General features: G+C 38.8%; 2 protein-coding genes across 2 annotated transcripts; both read right to left on the reverse strand.

Moving 5' to 3' along the window:
- Positions 1-1,436: 1,436 nt before the first annotated feature.
- tm7sf3 (transmembrane 7 superfamily member 3) lies at positions 1,437-16,720 on the reverse strand. Its single transcript, XM_053344052.1, has 12 exons — positions 16,485-16,720; positions 12,739-12,893; positions 8,691-8,841; positions 8,301-8,421; positions 6,444-6,615; positions 6,091-6,268; positions 5,706-5,792; positions 4,087-4,167; positions 3,790-3,942; positions 3,567-3,667; positions 3,024-3,186; positions 1,437-2,912 (listed from the first exon to the last, which is right to left on the reverse strand). The coding sequence occupies exons 1-12, from the start codon at positions 16,549-16,551 to the stop codon at positions 2,659-2,661; spliced, it is 1,683 nt and encodes a 560-aa protein (XP_053200027.1). The 5' UTR covers positions 16,552-16,720; the 3' UTR covers positions 1,437-2,658.
- Positions 16,721-18,245: 1,525 nt separating this feature from the next.
- On the reverse strand, positions 18,246-24,078 carry fgfr1op2 (FGFR1 oncogene partner 2). Its single transcript, XM_053344054.1, has 6 exons — positions 23,810-24,078; positions 21,501-21,637; positions 21,180-21,297; positions 20,884-21,026; positions 20,663-20,776; positions 18,246-18,745 (listed from the first exon to the last, which is right to left on the reverse strand). Exons 1-6 carry the CDS (start codon positions 23,832-23,834, stop codon positions 18,608-18,610), a joined length of 675 nt encoding a protein of 224 aa, XP_053200029.1. The 5' UTR covers positions 23,835-24,078; the 3' UTR covers positions 18,246-18,607.
- Positions 24,079-24,110: the final 32 nt, after the last annotated feature.

The raw sequence follows: 24,110 nt of genomic DNA on the forward strand, positions 1-24,110 counted from the left end.
ACTTATGTTTGCAATTTATTGTCAATAAACCTCATTTACTTGAAATTATACCCAATTTTTGAGTAAAAACATGTAGGGAAAGGCACGGTAGAAGGTAAGAAGTAAGGTGTTAATTGGTTATTGTTATGGTTTGGGTTTGGGTTAGGCTCTCCACAATGAATGGAAGCCAACACACTGTCCTAACAGTGATAGCTGTGTAAACTTGTGCTGGTGGAAAGCACAATAGTGTGACCCATAAGCCTAGTGCACCATCTAGTGGTGGCTGCATCATATTTGACCTAGGGAAACCACAGATGCAATAAATTTTAGCACTCACAATTTAATGAGTAGTGATAATTAATTTTACTTAAGAAAAGAGTGTAGTATGGGAGCATCCATGTTATTTTAAGGCAAATAGATGAAAGAAACTCATATTTCTGATACATTTGAAAATGGGTCACATCATTAACAACAGTTGCTAAAAGTTTTTTTTCTTTTTTAATTTTCCAGTCTGAATTACACTATTTTTTCTCCTGTGTTTTGTAGTCATTGTATATCCTCACCTTGTTTTTTTATGACTGCAAATAAACACTTTTCCATACTTTCCATTTCTGTTTGGTTCATGCAACACAGCAGAGATACAGACAAGGAATGTCAGTTTAACTGGATTCAGCTGTTATTAACTGTGTAGATTAGTTTACTGAGGCCCACAGCCAATTAGTTTACAGTCATACGGGACATAACTGGAAGCCAACATTCACTACACAGAGCGTATGACTGTAGGTCACAAACCGGCTCAAGGGAAAGACAAAATGTGGAGACCATGCATGACTATTTAAGATACAAAATGTAAGATTTGACCACCTGCACCAAACAAATAGGGGGCAGTGTATAAGTCCCTTTTTGAGTACAATTCTGGCCAAATCTTACATATTGCACCTTTAAAGTACTATACATTTATTTAAAAAGGCTAAATTAAGTATGCAGTCAGTTTCTCTGTATGTGTACGTGTGGATTTGTGAACATGTAAAAGTGTAAGTAAACACAAATCAATCAAAGTCCAAGCAAACCAAGTAATTGCTCACACACTTGTTGCCTATGTGAGTAATCACATCAACCCAGCTGTCAGCCATCAATCTTCAGATCCTAACAATTTAACCAAACAGGAAATAGGTCTCGTGGCCAATGAGTCATCACAAGCTGTAGTGTTTTACATCCTAACTCTTTGGTTTTACAATAACACAACTTCTTTCTCTGTGATTTGTAAAATGGCGTTTGTCTTTAATATCACTGATTATTTTATCTTCACTGAATGTTATCATATACATTGAAATGTTTGCTTTTCATCAACATTTTTTTGCCGTGGATCATCTTTGAGTAAAGTGCAGTACAAAAAAGTATTTTTTTTACAATTGTAAATATCTGAGGAAAGACCACAAGGCAAGCTTTCACCTGTAGGCATTTATTAAATATCAAAAACAAAAAAATGTTAAATTACAAAGTATAGTTGACCTAATTTTTCAAACACTGTCTGCATATTGTTTTTGGTAAGAAAAAAAAAAGAGAGACCAGAAATTTCATCTCAGTAACTAAATAAAATTCTGACAGACATTTACAGGCTTAAAGACCAAATCCAAGGTTTCATCAGTCGTCTTGGTGCGTCGTGGTCTAAAAGCGTGAAACCCTGAGAGAAGTCATGGCACATGGGCAACAAGGATTAACAGATTTAGTTCAATCGATCAATCAGCACCAATAAGGCCAGAAGAATGAAACACATTAAAATCCAGTGTGCAAATTACAAAGAGATTAAAGGTTAAAACATCGGTTTCTAAAGAGCAAACAGAGAGAAGGAGAAACACTTATTTTGTGTGAAGGCTAAATTGTTAAAATTGTGCAACCTTGTGTTCATTTACTTTGTCAGTTTTTGCCTTTTGGTTTGTGAACTGCATCTTCAGTTTACTGACCTCATGACCCCCTCATTACTGCTGGCTGAACCTCGAATGCAAAGGGACAAATGCCACATTTAGATTTAGCCTCAAACATAAAATCAATACCTAAAGTTTGTCTTCCAAATTTGAAAGACGTCTTTGTCTATTAAACATCTGTCCTGCCTGTGTAGTTGAAAACCAAACTACAAAAAAGAAGTTCTGAGTAGACATGTTTTGTTTTGGGTGCCAGATGGATTAAACCATGCTGGTATCATTGCTCAAAGCGTCCGCAGATCAAATGTCTTGATTCAGTGCAAACAGAAATGTGCAGAAGAGAGAGACATCATGACGCATCCACAGCTACATTTTAGTTATCATAAAACATTTGAAAACAATCTGATGTCACTATTTGTGATTTTCTTTTTAGTCCCCTAACCCTTGACCAGTTTCAGTGATTGTTAAAGATAACTTTAAGTGTTTAATACAAGTGGCATTAGTTATCAGGAAGAAATGCTCCCAGTCTCTGTACAAAACTTTTAAAATTGAAATCCACTTGAAGAGTGTCAGTGATATAATCCCTCTGTCAGCACTAAACGTGAGTAGCATTGCTCCTGATCACCAGAATCATGCTGCCTTCCTTGTCTCTTGGCAGTCTGAAGCTGCACATGTCCAAACTGCGTGACAGTGATCGCTCCCGTTCTAGTTCACACTGAAGAGCCTTTAGATGAACACGGCGAGGGCATCCACGGTTTTACAGGAGCAGAGGTGTGTGTTCCCCTGCCGGCTCCGCCCGCATGGTGAGCTGCCGCGCTCTGGCCAGGAGGCGGTTTGGCAGAGAGGGGAAGTGGTGGCTCGGGTCAAGGACGTTGGTCTTGCGGCGTTCCCGTTCCTGCAGCCACATGAGATACGGGCTGGGCGGGAAGAACGGCCGTGAGCGCTCGCGGTACAGTTGCAGGACGATACCGCAGACGCCGAGCACCACCCACACCGTGATCATTGCGTAGTCTGGGTGAGAGTAGAGAACACATGAAGACATTTTCATAGAGTCATAGAATCTCAAGTGATATTTCAGCCTGTTTTCAGTTCAACATTCACAGTTGACTTTAGTGAACTCACCGATGGTTTGGAACGGCACGTCTGTGAATACTGAGCTGAAGTTGTTGTTAAGGAAGCGTTTGAGGATGTTCAGGGTGATGTAGGAGAGGCTGGTGTAGATGTAGGCATTGATAGCCAGAATCACAGCGTAAGCACCCACAACGCCGCATGTTGTGATGTTACCCTGATATGAAAGAAACAGAAAACATCGCTGTAACTCTGATTACATGAAAAACACATTTATTTAAAACATCACTAAAAGCTGGAATACTGGCAAGTTAAATAATGAAACAATATTTTGAATTTGTTCTTATTTTGAGTTTTCTGTTCATAACCGCAACAAAAAGATGAGTTTTTGTGACTGTGTTTTTGTCAGTTGTGTTGTGTTTCTTGTATATTTTGCTTTCCTTTGCTAATCTCTGGGTTCAATGTGCTTGCTTTATTTATTTTTGCCTGTTTGTCTTGTTTTGTCCAAGTTGGCCAATAGTTACAGCGTGTGTGTCACAGCGTCATTCTTCATACGACCACTAGATGGTGCCAAAGTAAGTAACTGCCTTCTCTTACCTCTCTGGGCCAACGCACGAAAAACAGCGGGACGACAATCATGATCGAGCAGAACGTCACCCAGAAAACCACATCTGATTGCCGAAACACATCAAGGTCACCTGAAGAGGAACCACAATACACATAAATACATGTACTTATTATATATATATATATATATATATATATATATATATATATATATATATATACACATCATTTCTTCTACACAGTGTTTTCATACCGAGAGGAGTGAACATAACAGTGGAGGCGATAAGGAAGCCGAGCATCAGTCCGACCACCACGACGCAGGCCATAACTGAGCCGAAACGCCACCAGCTCATTACCAGGAGGACCCCGCCCACTACGCCGATCACTGCCGACAAGGCCAGACGGACTGTAGAAAAGACGCAAACGCACATGTTCACTGTCAGCAAAATCTACAAGAGATATTACATGTTGTCTTTTTTTGATGCTTTTAGGGGGCGCAACAGTTAGAAATCTAGTGGTTTGAGTCATGTGAAAGTGAAAAAACACTCACTGTTATAGTCCAGGTCTGTGGTCCTTGTGATCAGCACGAAGAAGAAAAACGTTGCAAAGCTGAATCCCATGCAGAACAACTCTGCAGGACATGGAGAGAAAGATGAAAAAGAAACAGGAGCAGGATTACAATACAACTTAAGAAGCAGCACACACACACACACACACACACACACACACACACACACACACACACACACACACACACACACACACACCCTGGCCTGATCGATCTTTGACAAACATTAATAACTCTTCTGTAATTCAGCAGCTGGAACGGGATGAAAAGCACATGCTCCAGCAGACATACTGTATCATATCTTCTAACTCTGTCACCACTGTCAGACTGACGAGAGACTGCAGAGCCAGATCACAGTCATGGGTTCAGTTTGGAACAAATACATTTGTGTATCACATGTGAGGGAGACCACATGAGAGGCAGAACACCACCAGAGCCAGAGAGCTTTGTAAAATGTATTATACACCTATATACTGTGTGTGTGTGTATGTATACCTACTAATGGAAGTCAAATATGTGTCCACCACACCACAGCTTTGCTTCTATTGGAGTCATTTTGAAGTTTCTATGAAGACTTACAAACATGACCTCTGACTGCACTCATACATTCTGTTGACTTGAAGTGAACCTGATGTTTACATTCAGGAATAAGTTCTTCTAAAGCAGGACTAGGATGTGAGACTAAAGGGCTAGATTCTTGGACTTCTTAGCTCATAAAAAGACAGTCACACTCCTGCTGGGCAAGAAAGTGTGGACATCATTAATACAACACATCCACAAAGTCTAACAGGATAATGGACTGGCTGAAATCACTGGTGCCGTACATGTATGTAAAATAAGAAAGAGTGTGTAAGCTTGAGTCACCCTGGATTTAGTATGGTGAGGGAAATTGAGCTCAAAGCCTAAATATACAAACAAGAATGGACACATAATGTTAATGATGTATGTTGTCTTGCCAGCAGCTTGTCTAACAGGGATAATGGACTGGCTGAAATCCCTGGTGTGGTACATGTATGAGAAGAAAGAAAGAATCTCACAGTTTGAGTCACAAGTGAAGACATTCACACCGGTACAAGAAAATTGTGAATCTGATGGTATTAATAGGTGTTAATTATGTATGTTGTCCTGCTATCAGCTCTTTTATAGTTAGTTGATCAATTGTCTCTTTTAAATGTTACTATTTTTATCAGGTATGTTGATACTCTGGCAGTGTGAACTTTTAATCTGGTTTCTACTTGGGTTGAATGTGTTGGGCTGTTTTCAGTTCTGGTCATTAGAACCTGTGTCAAACACAAAGTTCATAGCTGGGGGATTCCTGTGTTACCTTTGTACAAATGTTGTTTGTATCACCATAGCAACCTACGCCACATGGCTTTGTTGTTTCTGCAGTCATGCTTAATTTTATTTCCATGTAATTTATCCAGGCGCCCCTACTGTCATTGGTGACTTTTACTTGTTTGTTATGTTTTGTGTAACTTTAAATGCTTCATGCACATGTATTCCTACATTTAGAAAAGGAATCTTGTAACTTGAAATTCACAAACATGTCTTATGTTAAGACAAATAACTATACACTCTATAGATGTATTCCACCCACTCACCACATTTGAAGAATCGATGCCCAAAGAAGCAGACGAACAGGCCTGCCAGGCCAGCGATGGTGAAGAAAACCTTTGTTGACGGCTTTCCTGAAAATGAGAAAAAGATAAACATAAATCATTAACTATACTCAAAACAACAGAGCTAAAGGTCAAACCTTCTCTCATAGTGCACCTTCAATAAGCTGTAATGTGATTTCTGAGATAATAACACAGTGTTTCATCTACAACCTACCACAACTTCTCTTATTTTTAATATTGAAGCTGTTTTTCAAAGTGGAATAAAGAGCCAGCCTAGAAGTTGTTTTTAATTTGCACAACCTTGTCAAAGGCAGCAACAACATAGAACACATTAATAACAAAACAGTAAGAGGTTTGGTAGGCTCACCGAGTGTCTGACAGCTGTCAAGAGTGGAAGCAAAGCTGCAGGCGTACGTGTGGACAGGGATGTACGAGGCCGAGGTGTTTAACACTGGGTCTCTGACAATGATTGAGAAGATGACGCCCTGGCCGGGGATGGAGTTAAACACCGCCATGCTCTTCTCTGTTGATATCAGTGTCATGACCTGAAGGGAGAGAGACATAGAGTTTGAATAGAATCAAAAGGAATGTCAATGTTAATGTTTCATTTTATTCATATATTGCAGCTAAGCATTAATCAGCACTTTCTTCATCACTCTACCCCCACCAACAGATAAAGTGAATAAGGTCAATCATTGTGTTCATTTTTCTGCTGCCCACCCGTTTGCCATTCTTCATCAGGCCCTGGATTTCTGCAATGTCCTGAATGCCACTGAACAGGCTGCGCTCAGATAGGTCGTTCTCAGGCAGGAAGTACTGGTAGACGTCATACTGCAGCCGCCAGCGTGTGTTGCTTGCTGTCGAGGTGTCGCAGGCTGGTGGAGTATCACCCCTAAAACAGCATGCACAATTAGGACAATTCAAACCACTGCTTATTAAAGCAACTCTTACCTTTCCTGCATATCACACAGCAAAAAACCTGAACAGCTCAACCCCTCCTCCCTCCTCAGCCCCTCCCCCCCCAATTAAATTGGCACACCAAAATCAATGAGTAAGTGAGAAGAGGAAATGACTAAAACTGAAACTTCACTTCATACAGCACTTAAGTAATACCATTCTCTGTAATTCAGTGGTTTATCAATGAGGTGTATGAACTATAACTGTGGTTAAAATGCTGACAGCCAGTGAATAACTTGTGGAAACAGTTGCATGCGAATGCCCCGCATGTGCTGTATGAGTGGGTCTCACAGCAAATTCAATCATCACATTTTAGTGGTGTAGTAACCTTTTTATCACAGACAGCCTTTACACTGCACTAATCTGCACATAGTATAGCATACATAATAAATAATAATATTGACAAGTTTTAAGTTCCAGTCCTGCAGTGGATGCTGGGGAGGCTAAAACTACCCGACTCTTGAAGATTTAATGAGAAGCCCAATTCCTCCATTCTGGTGTTTTCTTCTTTGTTGCAGAGTTTTTTGTGGTAAGTATGTGGTGGTAAATAGAAGCCCCTTTGCTAAACCACTAGGAGCTGAAGCTTCAGTACTGTTACCATGGTTACCTATGATTTAATATGGGGGCACATTCATTTAGAACAGCAAACAGATCCAGTTAAGCGAGTTAGACTCTAAAATGATTTGTTAAATAAAGAGAGGAGGGCTACTACAGTTTGTTTTCATTCTCCCAGCTGACAGTAGCTCCTTTATTTCTACATAGCAAATGCCAAGCAGCTCTTTTAGCGTGGTGTGTTCATGAAAAGTGACAAAATGACAATGTAGTGAGCCAGCATGTATTACACCAGCTTATACTGGTAGGTAGGTGTGGTCATGGAGTGGACTCAACAGATAATAATAAATGACACCAGTCAGACACGTCAAACAAGTCCACTCTTAAACGCTTCAGCTGCGGCCGGAGACGGTTAACAAAGCATCCAGTATTTATCCAAACCGACCGTTAGTAACGAGCTGAAAACAACATTTGCTGCATTATACGCTGTTTATGCTGTTTAGGATTTCCAAAAAAAAGTGCACAAAAAGGCGCATCAGTGTCTGACAACTAGTTATTGAGTCAGTGGAGAATAAGCGTGCATTCATGGGGCAGTGGGCTCTGTGACCACGTGGCTATAAACAAACAATACATCTGTATATTTATTGTAAGCAAAACCACAACAGCCACTGGGATAAGGAACTGAAAATGAACAGGAAAACATGCTGAAAACGACTCTTCCTCAAAAGCAGCAACCGCTCAAATAAACAAGTTGAGATAGTGTCGGCTGCACGTAATAAGACAACATAAAGTGATTTAACAAGTGAATCAGGTCTGCTTTGTAACACATAACAGACATTCTTGAGAAAGTGGAATGAATACTATCAGCTAGAGCGGGTGGAGGAAGAGGAGGAGGAGCTGTGAGAGACAGAGGGGACAAGATTGTTTCAAAGTAAACAAACATGAGAGGCCTTTAGACGACAGGTCGGGGCAGATGTGACTTGTGCACAGGGTTTTTGCTGCCAAGAGCTGAGCAGGCTGAACAGGAAGTAGGGCAGACTGACTATGCCTATCTGTGAAGTGTGTTACCTCTCGTATCCTAAGTTGGCGGGTGCAAAGCGGATGGTGGTCTCGTAGAGGTTGTAGTGGAGATAGACGTTCGGGTCGATTTCCAGGTTAAACTCTATGTTACAAGCTCCAGGCACCGGGTCTAAAACAAGGGGAGATGATGATGGATTGTATTAGACTTTGTATCACTTGAGGCTTAGTGACATCCTACAGAGTCAGGATGACCACGCACAATCAAGATCACTTGTCACTCATGGCTCCTCAAGTCACACAATCACGACAAACTGACACATTTGTGGGGAAATACCTCCCATCTTTGATTTTTGCAGAAGCAGTTTTTCACAAGCAGTGATGTGCAACTTCCTCGTTTCACAAGAACTAATCGGTCAGAGTGGCAGAAGGAGGGTTTACCTTTGCTGGAGTACGGCAGGATGACACCGGTGCCTGCCACTGTTTCACCGTCGGGAGAGAACAGGAACAAGGAGAGGGATGTCTGGCCCGGCTGGAGAGCTGACAGGAGGCCCGAGTCCACCGCTGTCAGAGAGAGACCTGTGCCGGGCATCTGATCCAAGCAGAAAAAAAAAAAACATTATGTAAACAGATGTAGAAACAATATGCAAAAGCAAATATACAGTATGATGAAAAAACAACTCAAATAATCATCTAATGACCCTTTGCAATCCAGTAAAACCTACTTAGATTTCTAACCAATGAAAACAAGTTAAGAATGAAACAATAACCATAGGAGTGTCACAATAATTACATCATCGACTTATCGTACAATAATGTAATCATCATCATGTCTATATATGGACTTATCATATGATACATGGACATGACCTTGCTCTTTTTTTTTTTATACCTCAATATTGCCACACTTCACATTAGCAGCTAAGAGGCTATTCATGTCAAAATAAGCACACATCCCTAAAAATGTAGATGATTGGCTAAACTCTAAAATAAATAGTGTGCCAGGAAACAAACAGAGTGATGGAAAGTGTCATCAGTACCACACAGACTGTGGATGAAAGAATCTTTTCAAAGCAATGAATGACAGGAATATTTCCTGCTGTGAAAACATCACTACAGTCCTTTCTTTGTTTAACAGATTACTGAGTTATTAATTTCCACGGCCCTCGCTGATGATTGAGGAGTCACTGCGGTTTTATGTCAACTAGGACAGTGACATTTTTTGAAATAGCTGAACTTGTGATGAAGCTAATGCAACCCTGCCCCTGGTCACCAAAAGGTCAACAGAAATTGTACGTGGATTCTCTGGAAAATCGTCCACTTCCCCTCCATAAAATGTCTGGAATAAGCAAATTCTATTAGTTACTGAATAACTCATGCAATGAAATTGAATTTATTTTGTCAGTGGCAGGGCAGCTGACAGGTTCAAACTAGTTCAGATGGATCTAGTTCAAAGAATAAAGTCTGGTGATCTCCTAGATTTGATTTATTGCCGACAAATCCAAAACCAAACAATTAATTGATGCTGGTATTGCCTAATGTGACTGTTGCACTGACACTGACATGTTTCTCATTAAGATGAACACACTGACCTGTACTATACTCACAAGTAACCAGCTGTGTATTAATCCACATTTAAAGGTAGTCCATAACAAATCCAATGTTTCCTCCTGTTTGAGTAACATTAGCTAAAAACTACAGTGCCCGGATGTTTGAGACATTAACCACATTAACTGTGACCTGGTTTCAAACACATCTTCAAAAAGGAACCAATGAGAAAGTGATGAACAGACGAGTATTTTTCATTACAAAAGTATAACAGCTGAACACAAGATGTCTCCCTTATTACTGTAAAATCCAGCTGGTAGCAACATGCCTTAAACACAGAAACAAAATCAGTCTAGTTTCAACAAGAAGAACACATTTTTGACTGGAGGTGAACTTTAAATAACATTAATATGATATTAAACTAACAATAGATAACTCCAAAACACATATTTACACAAATTGCATTAAAGTCAGATCAAGCTTGAATATAGTTCACTCATTCGACTGATGGTATTCGTGTGTTCTTAACACCTTCGAGAGTGTTACACAGCCCAATCACATCCTGAACCGCTGAACTCCCGCTTCACATGAACTAGTTAGCGAACGACAACAGGATGTGTGATGCTGAGTGGGAGAAACGATCAAGACCCAGGTCTCAACTGACAGCTGTAGATGTAAAAAGCATCTACCATGTGGGCTACAGCAAGACACTTTTGTCAGTAGGTTAACAGAGCCTGATTAAGAACTACAGCAGTGGCATTTTAGTATCACAACCAAACACTTTATTACATATGTTGATTTCCATTGATATATCTAATTAATGTGACACATAAAGGAAAGATTTTTTGGGGGAGGGGTGATGATTTACTGTCAAAGATCTCGGCTGGGTTTGGTATTTTGATATCTGCTTGTAAAAAAGTGCTTACAAGACGCTGGCTGCTTCCTGACCCCCCCCCCCCCCCCCCCCAAATACAAGAATGGATAAATATGGTCTTCTATACTGAAGTGATGAACTAAGTGAGTCAAATATGTAAAACACCTATGACCAGATTTTGTGGAGGTGTGAAGTGAATGACTATGTAAAGCTCTTGTTTCATTTTATATAGATGTTTGTTGAACCCCGTTCTTTTCTTTTAACTATGTATTTTTATTTAATCTTTTCTAACCTCTCTGCAATATGGTGATGCAGACAGTAAAGAGTAAGGTAGCATTAACCAGGAAACATCTTCAGATATTTTGCATATTTTCAGTGAGTGAAAGCTGAATTCCTGTTGTGTGAGGAGCCGGGCAGTATCTGAGCTCTGTGCCCACATAATATGACTCTCAGCCCCGCTGCTTAAATACAATAACTCCTTTGTATGAAGCCAGTGTTGTTCAGACAGTGCTGGAGTGGGTAGCGATACTCCATTCGATCTGGTTTCTACTGAATTTATCTGATGCTCCACAGCCGCAGCGTAGCATCGTACCATTACAACCACAGCTGTGTCAAAGATTTATAGCCTTACACACATGTACACATGATGCTATTATTATATACTCATTAGTCAACGACAGGAAACAAACGCAAAAGTGGGCCCACCTAGTTCATGATACACCAACAGTTCTCACGCATGCTGAGGTTGACTGATCTATTCAAAAGTGATGAGTTTAATACTTGTAGAAGAAGTACCCAGAGAAAATAAATAACATAAACATAAAAAGGGGATCTTGTGGCGTACCGCTTTGAGTGAACGAGAGTGAGACTAATAAAAAGGCAAAAAAGGAAATTAGTGACAGAGAGATAACAATATTAACTGAAGTGTGTGTGTGTTGACTCTTTATTAACCCTTGTCATTTCGAGAACAAACTTCTGCTTTTTTCTCTGAATTTCCTTTTGAGTTTTGGTAGTTTTGATAGCTCATCTCCTGTTGTGTCGAGCTTTGACGTTCATTTGCGTCACACCGACTCTTCTTTTCCCAGGGAGTGATGTTTTTCTGCTACTGAAATGTGTTTGTTTTCTGTTGAAAAAAATCAAGCCGGGCTAAATTAAGCCATCGGTGCAGCCCAGACCCTCAACCGGCTGCTCCCTTGAGACTTCTGGGACTGACGCCAGGAGGTTTTCCCCCCATCGGGTGCTGCCCTGTCTGCTGCTCATGACCACTGAACTGTACGTCAGCTGACTGCGCCTTCTTACACAGAGAGTCAGACGACATCGCTTACAAAGCCTCATTCATTAATCGGAAGTAGATGTGACCGCCTGCTCGTACGCTACGATTTCATAGTTTGATTTGCGCTTTTACTGCTTCACATGAGCGTGCTGCTAATAGAATCACTCAATTAAGGACGGTGGGAAAAACTAAAGAAAACACTTTGACTTGCTGATTTAGCAGAAAATAACACATCTTAAACATTTACCATCTATGAACTTTCATCTTCTATTATAGACCTCACTAATGTCTGTACCGTGCATGATGGAAATAGTTAAACCAATATAAAGGAAAGATTTGATGTGTTTTAGCATGATGTGGATTTGTGAGAGGCTAAAAAAGAATAGTAGTAAACCCAGTCCGTGTGGATTAAAGGGAAACTTTAATGTAACAACCATCTTAGCTGTGTGACATCTTGGACTTGTGTTGGTGGAATAACCGGCACAGTACCAAGCAGGTAGTTTTCGGATCTGAAAAGTGAAGCCAATGTGGAAGTGCCTTAAACCTGCATTCTCAATAATGGCCATCAGGAGGCGACTTGACTGGCTTCAAAAACAAGTTCGATTTTATTTTATAGATGAACTAATTGATTGTTAGTCTGTGCATCTTGTCTAAAGGCTCCCCAGATAAAAGGGGGACATTTGTCTGCTAGTTGTTTGTCACAGAACAGAACAGAAAACAGAAAAGTGTAGGTGTAATATCCACAATCCGCCCACATAGTGACCTACACACTGTCGCTTGCAAACTTTTCTCACCGTGGTGTAGGAGAGTGTGGCGTTGCGGTGCTGCGTGTGGAACTGCAGGGTGACGAAAGCGACATCCGAGGAGATCCTGGACACCACCACCTGCACCGTCTCATTCTGAGAGACATTCACGTTCTGGAAGGTTCCCGGCAGGAAAATGACCCGGTCTATGGCAGAGAGGGAAAAGACAGATTTATTCCCATGAATCATGTGATTGTACTGCAGTAGATTGATTGTAGAGTGCTGTAAACTGTTCTGTTACAGCATCACCATATACCCTGAGCTGTATAGGCTCAGGCTATCTTAGATATAGTAATGGCTGATTCTTTAAATTCAAAGATTAGAAGCAAATAAGCTAACAACATAATACCAAACAAGCTTCTGTAAGTGTTTAGACAAGGGCTGGGTGATATTGACAAATCAAATGTCACGATAATTTTGACCAAATACCTCAATATCGATATATATATTGTGACAACATTGTGGGAATGACTATTGGTGCTTTCACAAAATATTTACACCATGAGATTTTTGATAAATAATCATCAGTAATGTGGATATAATGACTAAGTGAGTAAACGCAAATAATAGAAGAGCTAGAACAGTCTGATAAGTTGAGTTAAATTACACTGTTTAACTGTAATGCACCTTTAAAACCATGAGAAAACAACACTTACAGCATATCACAATATTACGATATAATAACGATATATTGTCCAGTCCTAGTTTAGACCTCGATGGGTGCTAAAAATCTGCTCTTTAAGGGGAGTTAACTATTTAATACAAAAGAAACCCACTGAGATATGTAATATTGCTAACAAATAAAATAAAGTTTTACATGATCAAGTATGAACTACTGCTTAAAAAAACCTCACTTTGAAGTCAGGTTTTACAGACAGTTTTCTGCATCTTTGCTCCAACAGAGACCGATTACAGTGAGTGGGACATTTTAGATAATATAATAACTAAGTCACCAGCACACTAATGATGTGGAAACATATAGTTTGACTGGCACATGGTAATTTTAACTTTTAAGCAGTAAAAGTAGAGTAGACAAGTTATTTTTGAATGAATGATGAATTTAATTAGAGATGAACCACTAAATTGAAGATGAACCTCACATTGACTCCCCTGTTATAACTTTACTACCCTCCTCTTAACTTTTAATGCTTCCTGTTGATATTTATCCCTCTTCTTCTCTCACGTTTTATATTGCATGTCGCACCACAACTCAGCCTTTAGACGTATGCAGTATTAAGTTAAAGTAATTACGTTTGTGTTCCCGTATGGGTTCACTTAAGTTACATCAAGGATGAACAATGGCTGATTGTATAGGACACAAGGCAATATACAGTCTACTGTAAATTCTCTGACATCACTGATAGCAGCTCTGCCTGCTGGTATGAAGCCAAGGAGTCGTGCAAAAAACCAGGTCAGTAGCACATCGGTGAGGAGTGTTGTATTAAAGCTGAATGAAGAAGTGTTCTGAGGGACTTCACTGACATAATGACATACCATCAGCATCAGTTTATTGGTTCACATGGGCTGCCCACACTGTAATATGCTGATCAGCTGTCCATTTTGGATGTTTCTTATTGGCTGAAACACTTTTGTAATACATTGGTCACTCTTACACACTTTCAACCTATCTTCAACTTTAATCTGCTTGACTTTTGGACTGATCAAGCAAAGCGTATCTGCCTCTGATCATCTGCTTACGTCAAGGCTGCTTTTTTAACTTACTCATGATCTTTTCTATTTTAATAAAACAGAAATAATTCATTAACTTCGGATGTATAGGCTCTTAAATAATGTCGACCGTATCTGAGCAGGATGTGCGCAGAAACACTTGACTCTTGATTTGTTGGGTGAGGCTATCCGTGACCACTTCAACTGACCACAGCAGCAATGATCTCTCAATCAGATCTGACAAATTAAAGTAAAAATTAAAAAACTTCTATGGAAAGTATTTTGCAATAACTAGTTTCACAACAAACCATTTAATCCTTATGCTATCTGCATGTTACTCTTTAACTCAACTTATCGCTACGTGAACCTCAGTGTTTATCTCCATTACTGATCACTCTGATTGATTTCATAGCCTCTAAAGTTTGAGCTAAAGTTCTCTGATAGCTTTTAAAGTTTATCAGCAACAAGCCAATTGTGACCTATAACCTTCCTTAAATACCCGGAACCTATTTGCTCACATGCAATTTCCTGTGACCAAATTGTAACTTTTAGTTTTTGTGTTTCAGTTTGTGTCCATGACTACTTGACAAGTCAAATCTTACAAATATCTGCTATCCTGACCTGCATGGTTTTGTTGTATATTTGCTGGCATATCTTTGTCTTTTTAATAAAGAGGAAAAATGTCAAGAATGAGGACTAATGCTCTGTAGATTTGTGCTGCTTACACGTGCTGCCTTATCCAAGCTGACTGTTTGCAGGTCAGACTCCGGCTCACGTCCAACCTGCCGCCTCGATTACTCATGTGAACTAGTGTGCAAATGTGGAGGATGGTGTGATGTAGAAACCACAAGTCATAGTTTATTTGATTGTAAACAATATACTAAACTCATCTTGAAAATGTTTGAATGTCAATCGGTCAGTGTCTTCTATTTAATTATTCATTTAACTGTTCAGTATTTTTTTTTCTTATTGTTATTGATTTATGATTATTTATAGATGGTTACCCTCTGTTTTGGGTGCATCTAAATGTCGCTGACACTAAATGAATTCGTCTGTGTCCCATGATGAGTCTAAATACTATTTCAGAGAATTTTCCACCCTGATAAAACAGAAAATTTGGAGTGGAAACAATGAAAACTTGATCAAATTCAAAATAATTTAATCCTGGCAACACAAATAAATAAATGAATAAATGAGTGATGACTTGAGTCTAATGCTGCAGTCTGTGACTTTCTACATGCTGACATACTTTAGCAGAGACATGGTGGAGCATCCTGTCTTATCAGTCATATATCAGCTTGTTGTTGATACCACAATTTGTTCACCAATCTGCGCAAACTCCACCAGCTTTCACTGTAGCACTTCCTTCCAACACCCACCGTCTTTGCTTTGGTTTTCAGGTGTCAAACTGTGTACAGTGTTCGTTCAACTGTGAATTTTTCAGATTTAAGCAGCTAAATCACTTCACACTGTAATAACACTGTAACACAGTCTAATACAGATATCTACACACATCAAAGACCCATAAATTGACACAAATTAGACCCCCATTTGATAAGATTTGGTGTCAGGGTCCCCAATAGGATTAGATTTTTAATGTTAGATGTTTTATTAAAGAAAGTGCATGAAAACCACGATCAAAATAGTCTGTCATTGAGTTACTTATGGATGAAATTACAGTAAAAAAAAAAAAAAAAAAAAAGGGTTATTCCTCTTTTTGAACACACACACTGAAACCAACTCAATTACCACTAAAGGGGACCTACTTTGAGAACCACTGACCTTATAGATAGTGTAATTTAGGTCAGTAGGCTACAGTTAATATGTGGAGCTTAGACATATATATATAAAATTGGTTAATTAAGCATTTGAAAGTCTGTGAGAAAGTAAATTTGAAGCAGCTGAAGCTACTCAACACTGATACAGTATAACATTACAGTAACGTATCTACCTGTCCAACTAAATGAACGCATATATAAAACCATATTAACCTGTAACAAAGACTGTGCATGTTAAATAACGTTATCGTAGCTGAGAAGTGAAAGCACATCACTTAAATTGTAACTCACTTTCCACTTGAGCATGAACTCCACACAGCAGCAGCAGCAGCAGCGGACAGCAAACCCAGCGAGACATTTTCCTCTTTACAGGACGACAAAACGTTTCAAACTGTCGGTCAGTGAAGTCATTGGTAGCCTCGCATTCTCCGGTGTTTGGGTAGTAAGACTCCTTGCAAACGCAAAAGCGACATGCTTGACTAAAACGGGGAGGTTTTGCGGGACAGATTTCTCCCTCTGCTGCTCGAACCGCACAACCAAGCTCCGGCGAGGATCTCGTAGTATGTCGCGATATTTCCCGCCCACCATACGCAGGTTGTGTCGTTATCGTTAATGTTCACACTTTTTTTTCATGTCATGTCACGCGCCTAAATGAACATTGAAACAGGTTTTTCTTTCTGTTTCCTGATGTTCCACTGGCCATTAGAAGATAACTTTAAAGTGCACTTATAATTTATGTAATAGGGAAGAAAATACAGTCCTCCTTCTGTGCAAAATGGCATTTAAATGTTTACCTGAAGCTAATATGAAGCTTCAGCCATCCAAATGAGTCAAATCAAGTACAATCTTTTCAGTGCTAAAAACTCTCTTTTTGTTACTATATTGTCACCACAGCTCAACAGGGAAACCCAAGGAGGGAATTTGATGCTTAAAAGACTAAATGTGGCAGATATCCACTTGGTATGACTAACTAAGACTGCTGATGCCTCATTTAAGCTTCAGATTAACTTTTAAATTCATTTCTGGCACAAAATGACTGTCAATGTGGATTTTGCATCACTTATACTGAAAGTGCATTGAACAGGAGGACTAATTACAGCAAGGAAAACCTCTTTCAGTGTTCATATAGACACCTAACTTGTGAAATGTGAAACTGTCCTTTCATATTTTTGGCACTTAATCACCTCACCTCAAGTTGAAACCAGTTGAAACCAATGAGCAACATTTCTAGCAGCGTCCTATTTGCTTATGTCTGGTTTTATGTCCACTTATAGCCAGTGTTCAGACTGCTGTGTTTATAGTATTACTTCTTAATAACTAGACTATTAAAATATAGCACACTAGTAACTTTGAGAGGTTATTGCCTCACGTTTAAGTCTTTAATGACGTGCTTCAACCTTAGCCACGCACTTGTGATTATGGCATGATGATATAAGCACATCTAGAGTTAAGCTGATTTCTCAAGAACAGAATCTCTAACCACAACAATATACTTGTGCGGAATTTGGTATTACTATTTAAGCTCTTACTTTTCGTCATAGATGGTATTCAGTTTATTCAGTCTCTCTGAAACACCTCTAATATGTTTGTGGATCTTGGAAATAGTGGCAGAATAGAGGCTCTACTCTCAGACCATAACCAACACAACATAAAAAGGCATAATAACATGCATGGTTTTATGTGCACAAAAATATTCTAAAGCAGAAAAAGCTGCCATTCTTGATTTGTTACATATACAGAAATATACATCAGACATTAAAGTAAACATCATAAATCATTCTCACTATTCTGACTGGTTGCAGTTCAACAGCAGAAGAAGATGTTGGCTGTTAAAGCAGATCGTATGTGAGTGAATGTGTTTTCTATTCCTGTTTTTAAGCTGCCAATGATTATGTTACCATAACATACCGACTTGTGAAAGTGAGAATTTGAGCAGACACACAGATAACCCAAACCCAACCCGAAACAAGGAAATCTGTGCTGTATCAAACATTAGAAAGTGAAATAAAATCCATATGAACCCAACAGAGACGATTTCATGTTTAAAGATTTATTTTAACTCAAGCCCTTTTTTTTTTTTTAACTCATTCACACTTTTAAAACCTTGCAGGCACCACAGGCTCATGCATGCTGGCAAAATTAGCAAACATAACAGAAGTACCAACAGAAAAAAACAAAACAAACAAACAAAAAAAAACAAAAAACAGCTTGTATCTGAATCATGATGCATGATGCAGCTCTGGACCCTCATGCTATGCTGAAGATGCAGCAGGAGAAGGGGGGACGGGGGGTCAGATGATTGGAAGAGTCTGTGGGGGTGAGAGGTGAAGTGGTATGTGGAAAAAAAAGACTGTACACACTGTACACAGTAGTGGCAGCGGTGTTGGGAGGAGTGGGGGGGCCATCATGGGGCTCTAACTCTTTCGTAAACTGACGTCCCCGCTGGTCATGAGCGGCGACAGCGACGTGCTCTCTGACGCGTCTTCTCTCTTCAGAACGAGGAACGCCTCACGACTGATTCCCAGCAGCTCTCGTAGTCCGTTATTCTCCAACTAAGACACACACACACACAGAAATGTACAAATTAGCATTTTATTGATATGGCTGCAACTAATGGATATGTACAGTGCTGGTTAATCTGCAGATTACTGTCTCAATCCACTGATCAAGCATTTTGTCTATAAAATATCAGGAAGTGGTGAAAAATGACCATCTTCCCAAAGTGAAAGTTCAAATTCCTTTTTTGGTCTGACTGACGGTTAAAACTCAAATCTATTCAGTTTACTATTGTGGTGAGTAAGCCCTACACTGCTACTGGCTATAATTGTTTGGACTTATACTCACAGCATGAATGAAAGGCTACTCTGTCTTTCCAGTAGATGATCATGATGCATTTATTATCTTTATAAAATGTCTTTGTAATGCATTGTCTGTATCTTTCATAAGTGTTTTACATCAACTATAGATGAGCACAGTCAAACAGTTTACCTCTCATCATCAGTAACTGGCAGATATAACTGGCACAAACTTAAATAACCTGAGCCCAGCCAGGCCTTTACCATGTACCCCCTGGTGTTTGAGAGGAACATTACAATTTGACTCAAATCAAATACATGGCTCCAACACAAACAAATAGAGCAAATATTCACCTTTCAGAAGCTGTTGATGGTTTTTCTTTTGAAAAATGACTAAATGATTATTCAATTGAAAACTGTTGCCAATCATTTTTCTGACAGTCGACTTGAATAATTGTTTCAAAGCTGAATATTGTCCTGTTATTATTAGAAATTATGGATTAAAACAAACCTTTAACAACATCTCAAAACATAGTTATAACATAATAACTTTTGAATAATAATAAAATATTATTATGAGAAGAGAAAGCTACATTACTGAACAAATGTATTGGCTGAACTCAATGGAGCAAATGAAGTAGGGCGGCAACTAACGGTTATTTTCATTATCAATTCATCTGTCAATTATTTTCTTGATTAAATCAATTGGTTTGGTCTATAAAACATCAGTAAAAGCACTATTTCACTATTCACTCTTTACCAAAGCCCAAAGTGATGTCTGTAAATTCTGTTTTATTCAGACCACCAGTTCACAACCCAAATATATTTAGTTTACTATCACAGAGAAGAAAGCAGAAACTATTTATATTATAAAAGCTGGAACCAGAAGCATTTTGTCTTTTTGTCTTAAAAATGACTTAAAATGATTATTTCATTATCAAAATAGCTGGCAATTAATTTTCTGTTAATCAATTATTCAATCATTGAATAATCAACACAACCCTAAATTAAAGATATATTTAATTTCTCATATAGAGAAACTGATATGAAACTTTATTGCACTTGCATAAAGTTAGGAAACAGTCTTTGTGAGAGAGATTAAATAAAAGAATAATCAGGAATGATCTCAAACCCCTACAACACTAAATCCTACATTAGCATTTTAGTACATACTACTTTCTGTGGTGTATGTGTCACTACAGGTTGCCCGACACACATAACATGCACAGTGAGGTTAAACCCATGTGAAGATGTTCTGGGGTAAGCTGGATGAGGCCTGTAATGAGTCTGTGTCCATTGGGAAAAGGGAGGTTCTGTTTGCTTATGGCTTCAGAGATCTAGGTGCTGACTTACAGACTGTGTACACATGGAGAAATACTTGAGTTTATTCTTGTTAATACTTCACTAATTACCACCACTGATGTACGCATTCTTTGTATTTCATCACATGTTTATTAATATTATTAGGTTTTTTTTATTTTCCATCTGATGTACATTGACGTTTTTATGTCTTTTTAATGTGAAGCACTTGGTGGATGTAATTGCTTTTGTTGAGCTGCATTGTTTTGTATGAAGCTCTATATAAATTGAGTTATCATGATTATTATATGGGTCTTGTGTATTAGGGATTGTTAGAAGTAAATGTGTATTAGGATAGGGTTTTTGTGTGCTTACCTCTAGTTGTTTGATTCTCTCTTCATCTTCACATACACGCCCCTCATCCACCTCTATTGCCTTCCTCATTACAGAGGCCATTTCATTGATCTTGTCTATATGTGCCTGCATTTCCTATAAAAAAAGAAAAGGGAAAACTAATTTATTTATGAATACAAAACATTGGAAGAACACGGTTCATTGAAATATCTGTGATTCTACCACTGAAAGGCCTCACTGACCGTAGTGTGCTGCTCCTTCAGCTGGGTCACGATGGCGGGGTCGTCCCTCTTGCTGGCCATGAGAAGCCTGAACACCTGCTCCCTGTATTTGGTCATGATGAGCTCTAATGCCGACTGGTGTTCCTCCAACGACGTCCGTAGCTCTGCAGAAACAGTTGAGACAGGCTTGGTTTGTGTCTGTTTGTATCAACTCAAAAAAAACTGCTAGTAATCCTGATTTTCTTTGACATGTTTGTGACCACAGATCAGCCCAATCATTCAGCAACAGCATCAATAATTACAGATTTACGGCCTACCTTTGTTTTCCTGCTGGAGCTCTCTGATCTGACGGTTCTCCTGTTGGATTCCCAAGACCAGACTGGAACGAGGCCTATGTCGTGCAACCTGGTTCAATGAGTCAATCTCCTCTTGGTACTGTCGAAAAAGAGACAACCAGACCTTCCAATGAACAACTAAAAGGGTTCAATCCACAATGTTAGTCACTCCACTCTAGCTCCTTTCAAACAGGTGTCTCTCCTTCATCAGTTTGGTCTCAATAGCAGATTCCTTGCCATAAAATCACCTGAAAAATCATTTATATTTCTAAAGATTGCAAACCAACATCATGTAACACTGACCTGCTTCATGGCATCCACTCGCTTGTTGAGGGATGTCGTCTGTTCGATTAAAATCTCGGCAGCGTTGTCATGGTTTCTAAGTCTTTCCACTAATGATTTGGCGTCTGCCAGGACTTTCTCCAAGGTACAATTCATGCCTGAGGAAACACAAGTAATCATGAGGAACTATGACACTGAATGACAACAGCATTTTAGTTTTGATGTTGGACTGTTAATATATTGGAGGTGAACACTGGCCATCAGTTACTTTTTAACTAGGGCTCAGCATTATATAGATATTATGTCAATATTGTTATATGAGACTAGATATCGTCTTAGAGTTTGGACTTTACCCACTTATACACCCCTTATATCCACATTAAAGCTATTTTTAGTTTCCAATCATAGTCTGAACTAGAACTGGGCACAATATCGATATTATATCATTATCGTGATACAAGACTAGATATCGTAATATCGTGATTTGGTATAAGTCTTGTTTTTTTCCTGGTTTTAAAGGCTGCATTACAGCAGGTTTTCCAAATGTATCAAACTGTTCTAGCTCTTCTATTATTTATCTTTACCCACTTAGTCATTATGTCCACATTACTGATTATTATTCATCAGACATCGCATTGTGGGAATATTTTGTGAAAGCACCAAGAGTCATCCCTACAATATTATTGCAATATCGATATCAAGGTATTTGGTTAGAAAAATCATGATATTTGAGTTTGTCCATATTGCCCAGCCCTATTTATAACTTAATAATACTTCCATTTACAGATGTTAGACACTTTGGTGTAATAAATAATAAGTTGGCAATAAACCAATGAATTGGGTGCCTCATGACTGATTAATTAAACATTAGATTTTACTTAATAGCATCCTCGCTTTGACTCTCAATGCCAATAATCTCTTAACCTCTCACCTCCACTTTGTCAACTAATAGTTTTCTTCTATTGTGTAAATATCTTGTTAAAGTAACAATACACTAGATATGGATATCAATCATTGTGATACTCAGTTTTGTGAGTTGTGTATTGGCATTTACAAATCACCAAGACTTTGCCTTTTAAACAGGCTTTTATCTAAAAGGCAATAAATTGTGCTAGATAACGTCTCATCAAACCTGAAGTTTGACGGCTTTGTGACAAGTAACGAGTGTCACCATGATGAACGACCACTCAATAATCTCTTTAGTGGATTTAACAGCTCCTTTAGTGTGTGGCTGCTCAACAGATCGACAGAGAAGGTGTTTTGTTCCTGCCTGCGACCTTTATGATTATTTATTACTGCTGGCTGTTAGTTCCTCTATGCTCTATATTTGCTCTGTGGAGCTTTTAATGACTTGTATTTTTGTCATACACATCCCTTATTAATGTGTCCGTGCTGTTATTCAGACTGTTTTATCCTGGCTTTGATTGTGTTTGTGATATGTTTTTTGCTCTTGTTGTATGTTGTGGCATTCAGTGACTATTGTAGTTTCTGCTGTAGGGATCAATCAATGAGGTTCATCTATCTGTCTATGTATCTATGGGCTGGGTATTGTTTAAAAAATTATGATACCAGTACCAATCCAAGAACCCTTAATGTGATACCGATACTAACTAGTCATAACTAGTACTTCATTCAATGCCCATCATGTGAATTGAAGCATTAAATAGTTAAAATGCCTCCTCCACATCTTGATTTTTACACAGATTCATTTTAAAAGTCTTCAAATTATTCATATTTATTCATGGCTGTGAGCAAGTCCATACAAATAGTCATATTTCCTAGCTCTGGGTGAGATGTTTCGATACTACTAGGTATCAATTTATTTCGGTCGATACCTTAAAAGGTATTGAGTACTGATACCCAACCCTAATCGATATACTGCACCAGTCAAAACTCTAAACACAAGTTGAGGCTACCATACCTGCACATCTCTAGATGGTGTCCAGATAGAGTCACTATAGTAAATAAAAAGCTCTGAACAAAAATTGAAGCAACCAAAACTGCCCCCCCCCCCATGTCAATCATTGGATGACAGGTGCTGTCAGCTATTTCAGTAATACCTTGTTACAAAGTATTTATATTTAGTTATCAGTACACCACATGTGTGTTTAGTTATAGTAACGTTACAGGGAACAGCATACTTACTGTATCTGGTTCAGTTAATTGACCAGGTATAACAATAATTAACATTGGAGTGTATGCTAACCTGTTAGCTGACTAACTAATCACACTAAAGCTGTCATGCAAATCCATTGTAAGCCTCTTGTTGTTGTTTATTTAGCGACTCGACATAACGTTATGAAGTGAAAGAAAGAAAGAAAAGGTTGTACCTGAAGTATTCAAAGTGCACGACATTGGAAAAATGAAAAGGATCTAGTCCGTTACTTCCTGTTGATGTTTAGTAGCTAACATAAGCTACAGGCTAAGTCCCCATCAATGAGCGGCTCCGGTGCGGTCCTCTTCCTTATTACAAAGTCAAAAAGATATATGTAGACATGGTGAGATGTGAAGACTTTCCTCTTTGCTGTAAAGTCAGTCTAAAGTTGATTAACAAGCTACTGCTAACCTAAGCGCTAATGTGACGTCCAAAGCTCCCCAAATATCGCGAAACTTTAGGCTGCCGGAGTATTC

The sequence above is a fragment of the Scomber japonicus genome, chromosome 23, assembly GCF_027409825.1.
Source record: "Scomber japonicus isolate fScoJap1 chromosome 23, fScoJap1.pri, whole genome shotgun sequence".
NCBI lineage: Eukaryota > Metazoa > Chordata > Actinopteri > Scombriformes > Scombridae > Scomber > Scomber japonicus.

Excerpts from the sequence above, each read along its gene's own strand:
- tm7sf3 (XM_053344052.1), bottom strand. The coding sequence starts at position 16,551 with ATGTCTCGCTGGGTTTGCTGTCCGCTGCTGCTGCTGCTGCTGTGTGGA. Across the intron at positions 12,894-16,484 it reads AGTTCATGCTCAAGTGGAAA|ACCGGGTCATTTTCCTGCCG; the intron begins GTGAGTTACAAT and ends TCTCTGCCATAG. Across the intron at positions 4,168-5,705 it reads GCATCGATTCTTCAAATGTG|AGTTGTTCTGCATGGGATTC; the intron begins GTGAGTGGGTGG and ends CATGTCCTGCAG.
- fgfr1op2 (XM_053344054.1), bottom strand. The coding sequence starts at position 23,834 with ATGTCGTGCACTTTGAATACTTCAG. Across the intron at positions 21,298-21,500 it reads GAGTGGATGCCATGAAGCAG|TACCAAGAGGAGATTGACTC; the intron begins GTCAGTGTTACA and ends CTTTTTCGACAG. Across the intron at positions 20,777-20,883 it reads TGAAGGAGCAGCACACTACG|GAAATGCAGGCACATATAGA; the intron begins GTCAGTGAGGCC and ends CTTTTTTTATAG.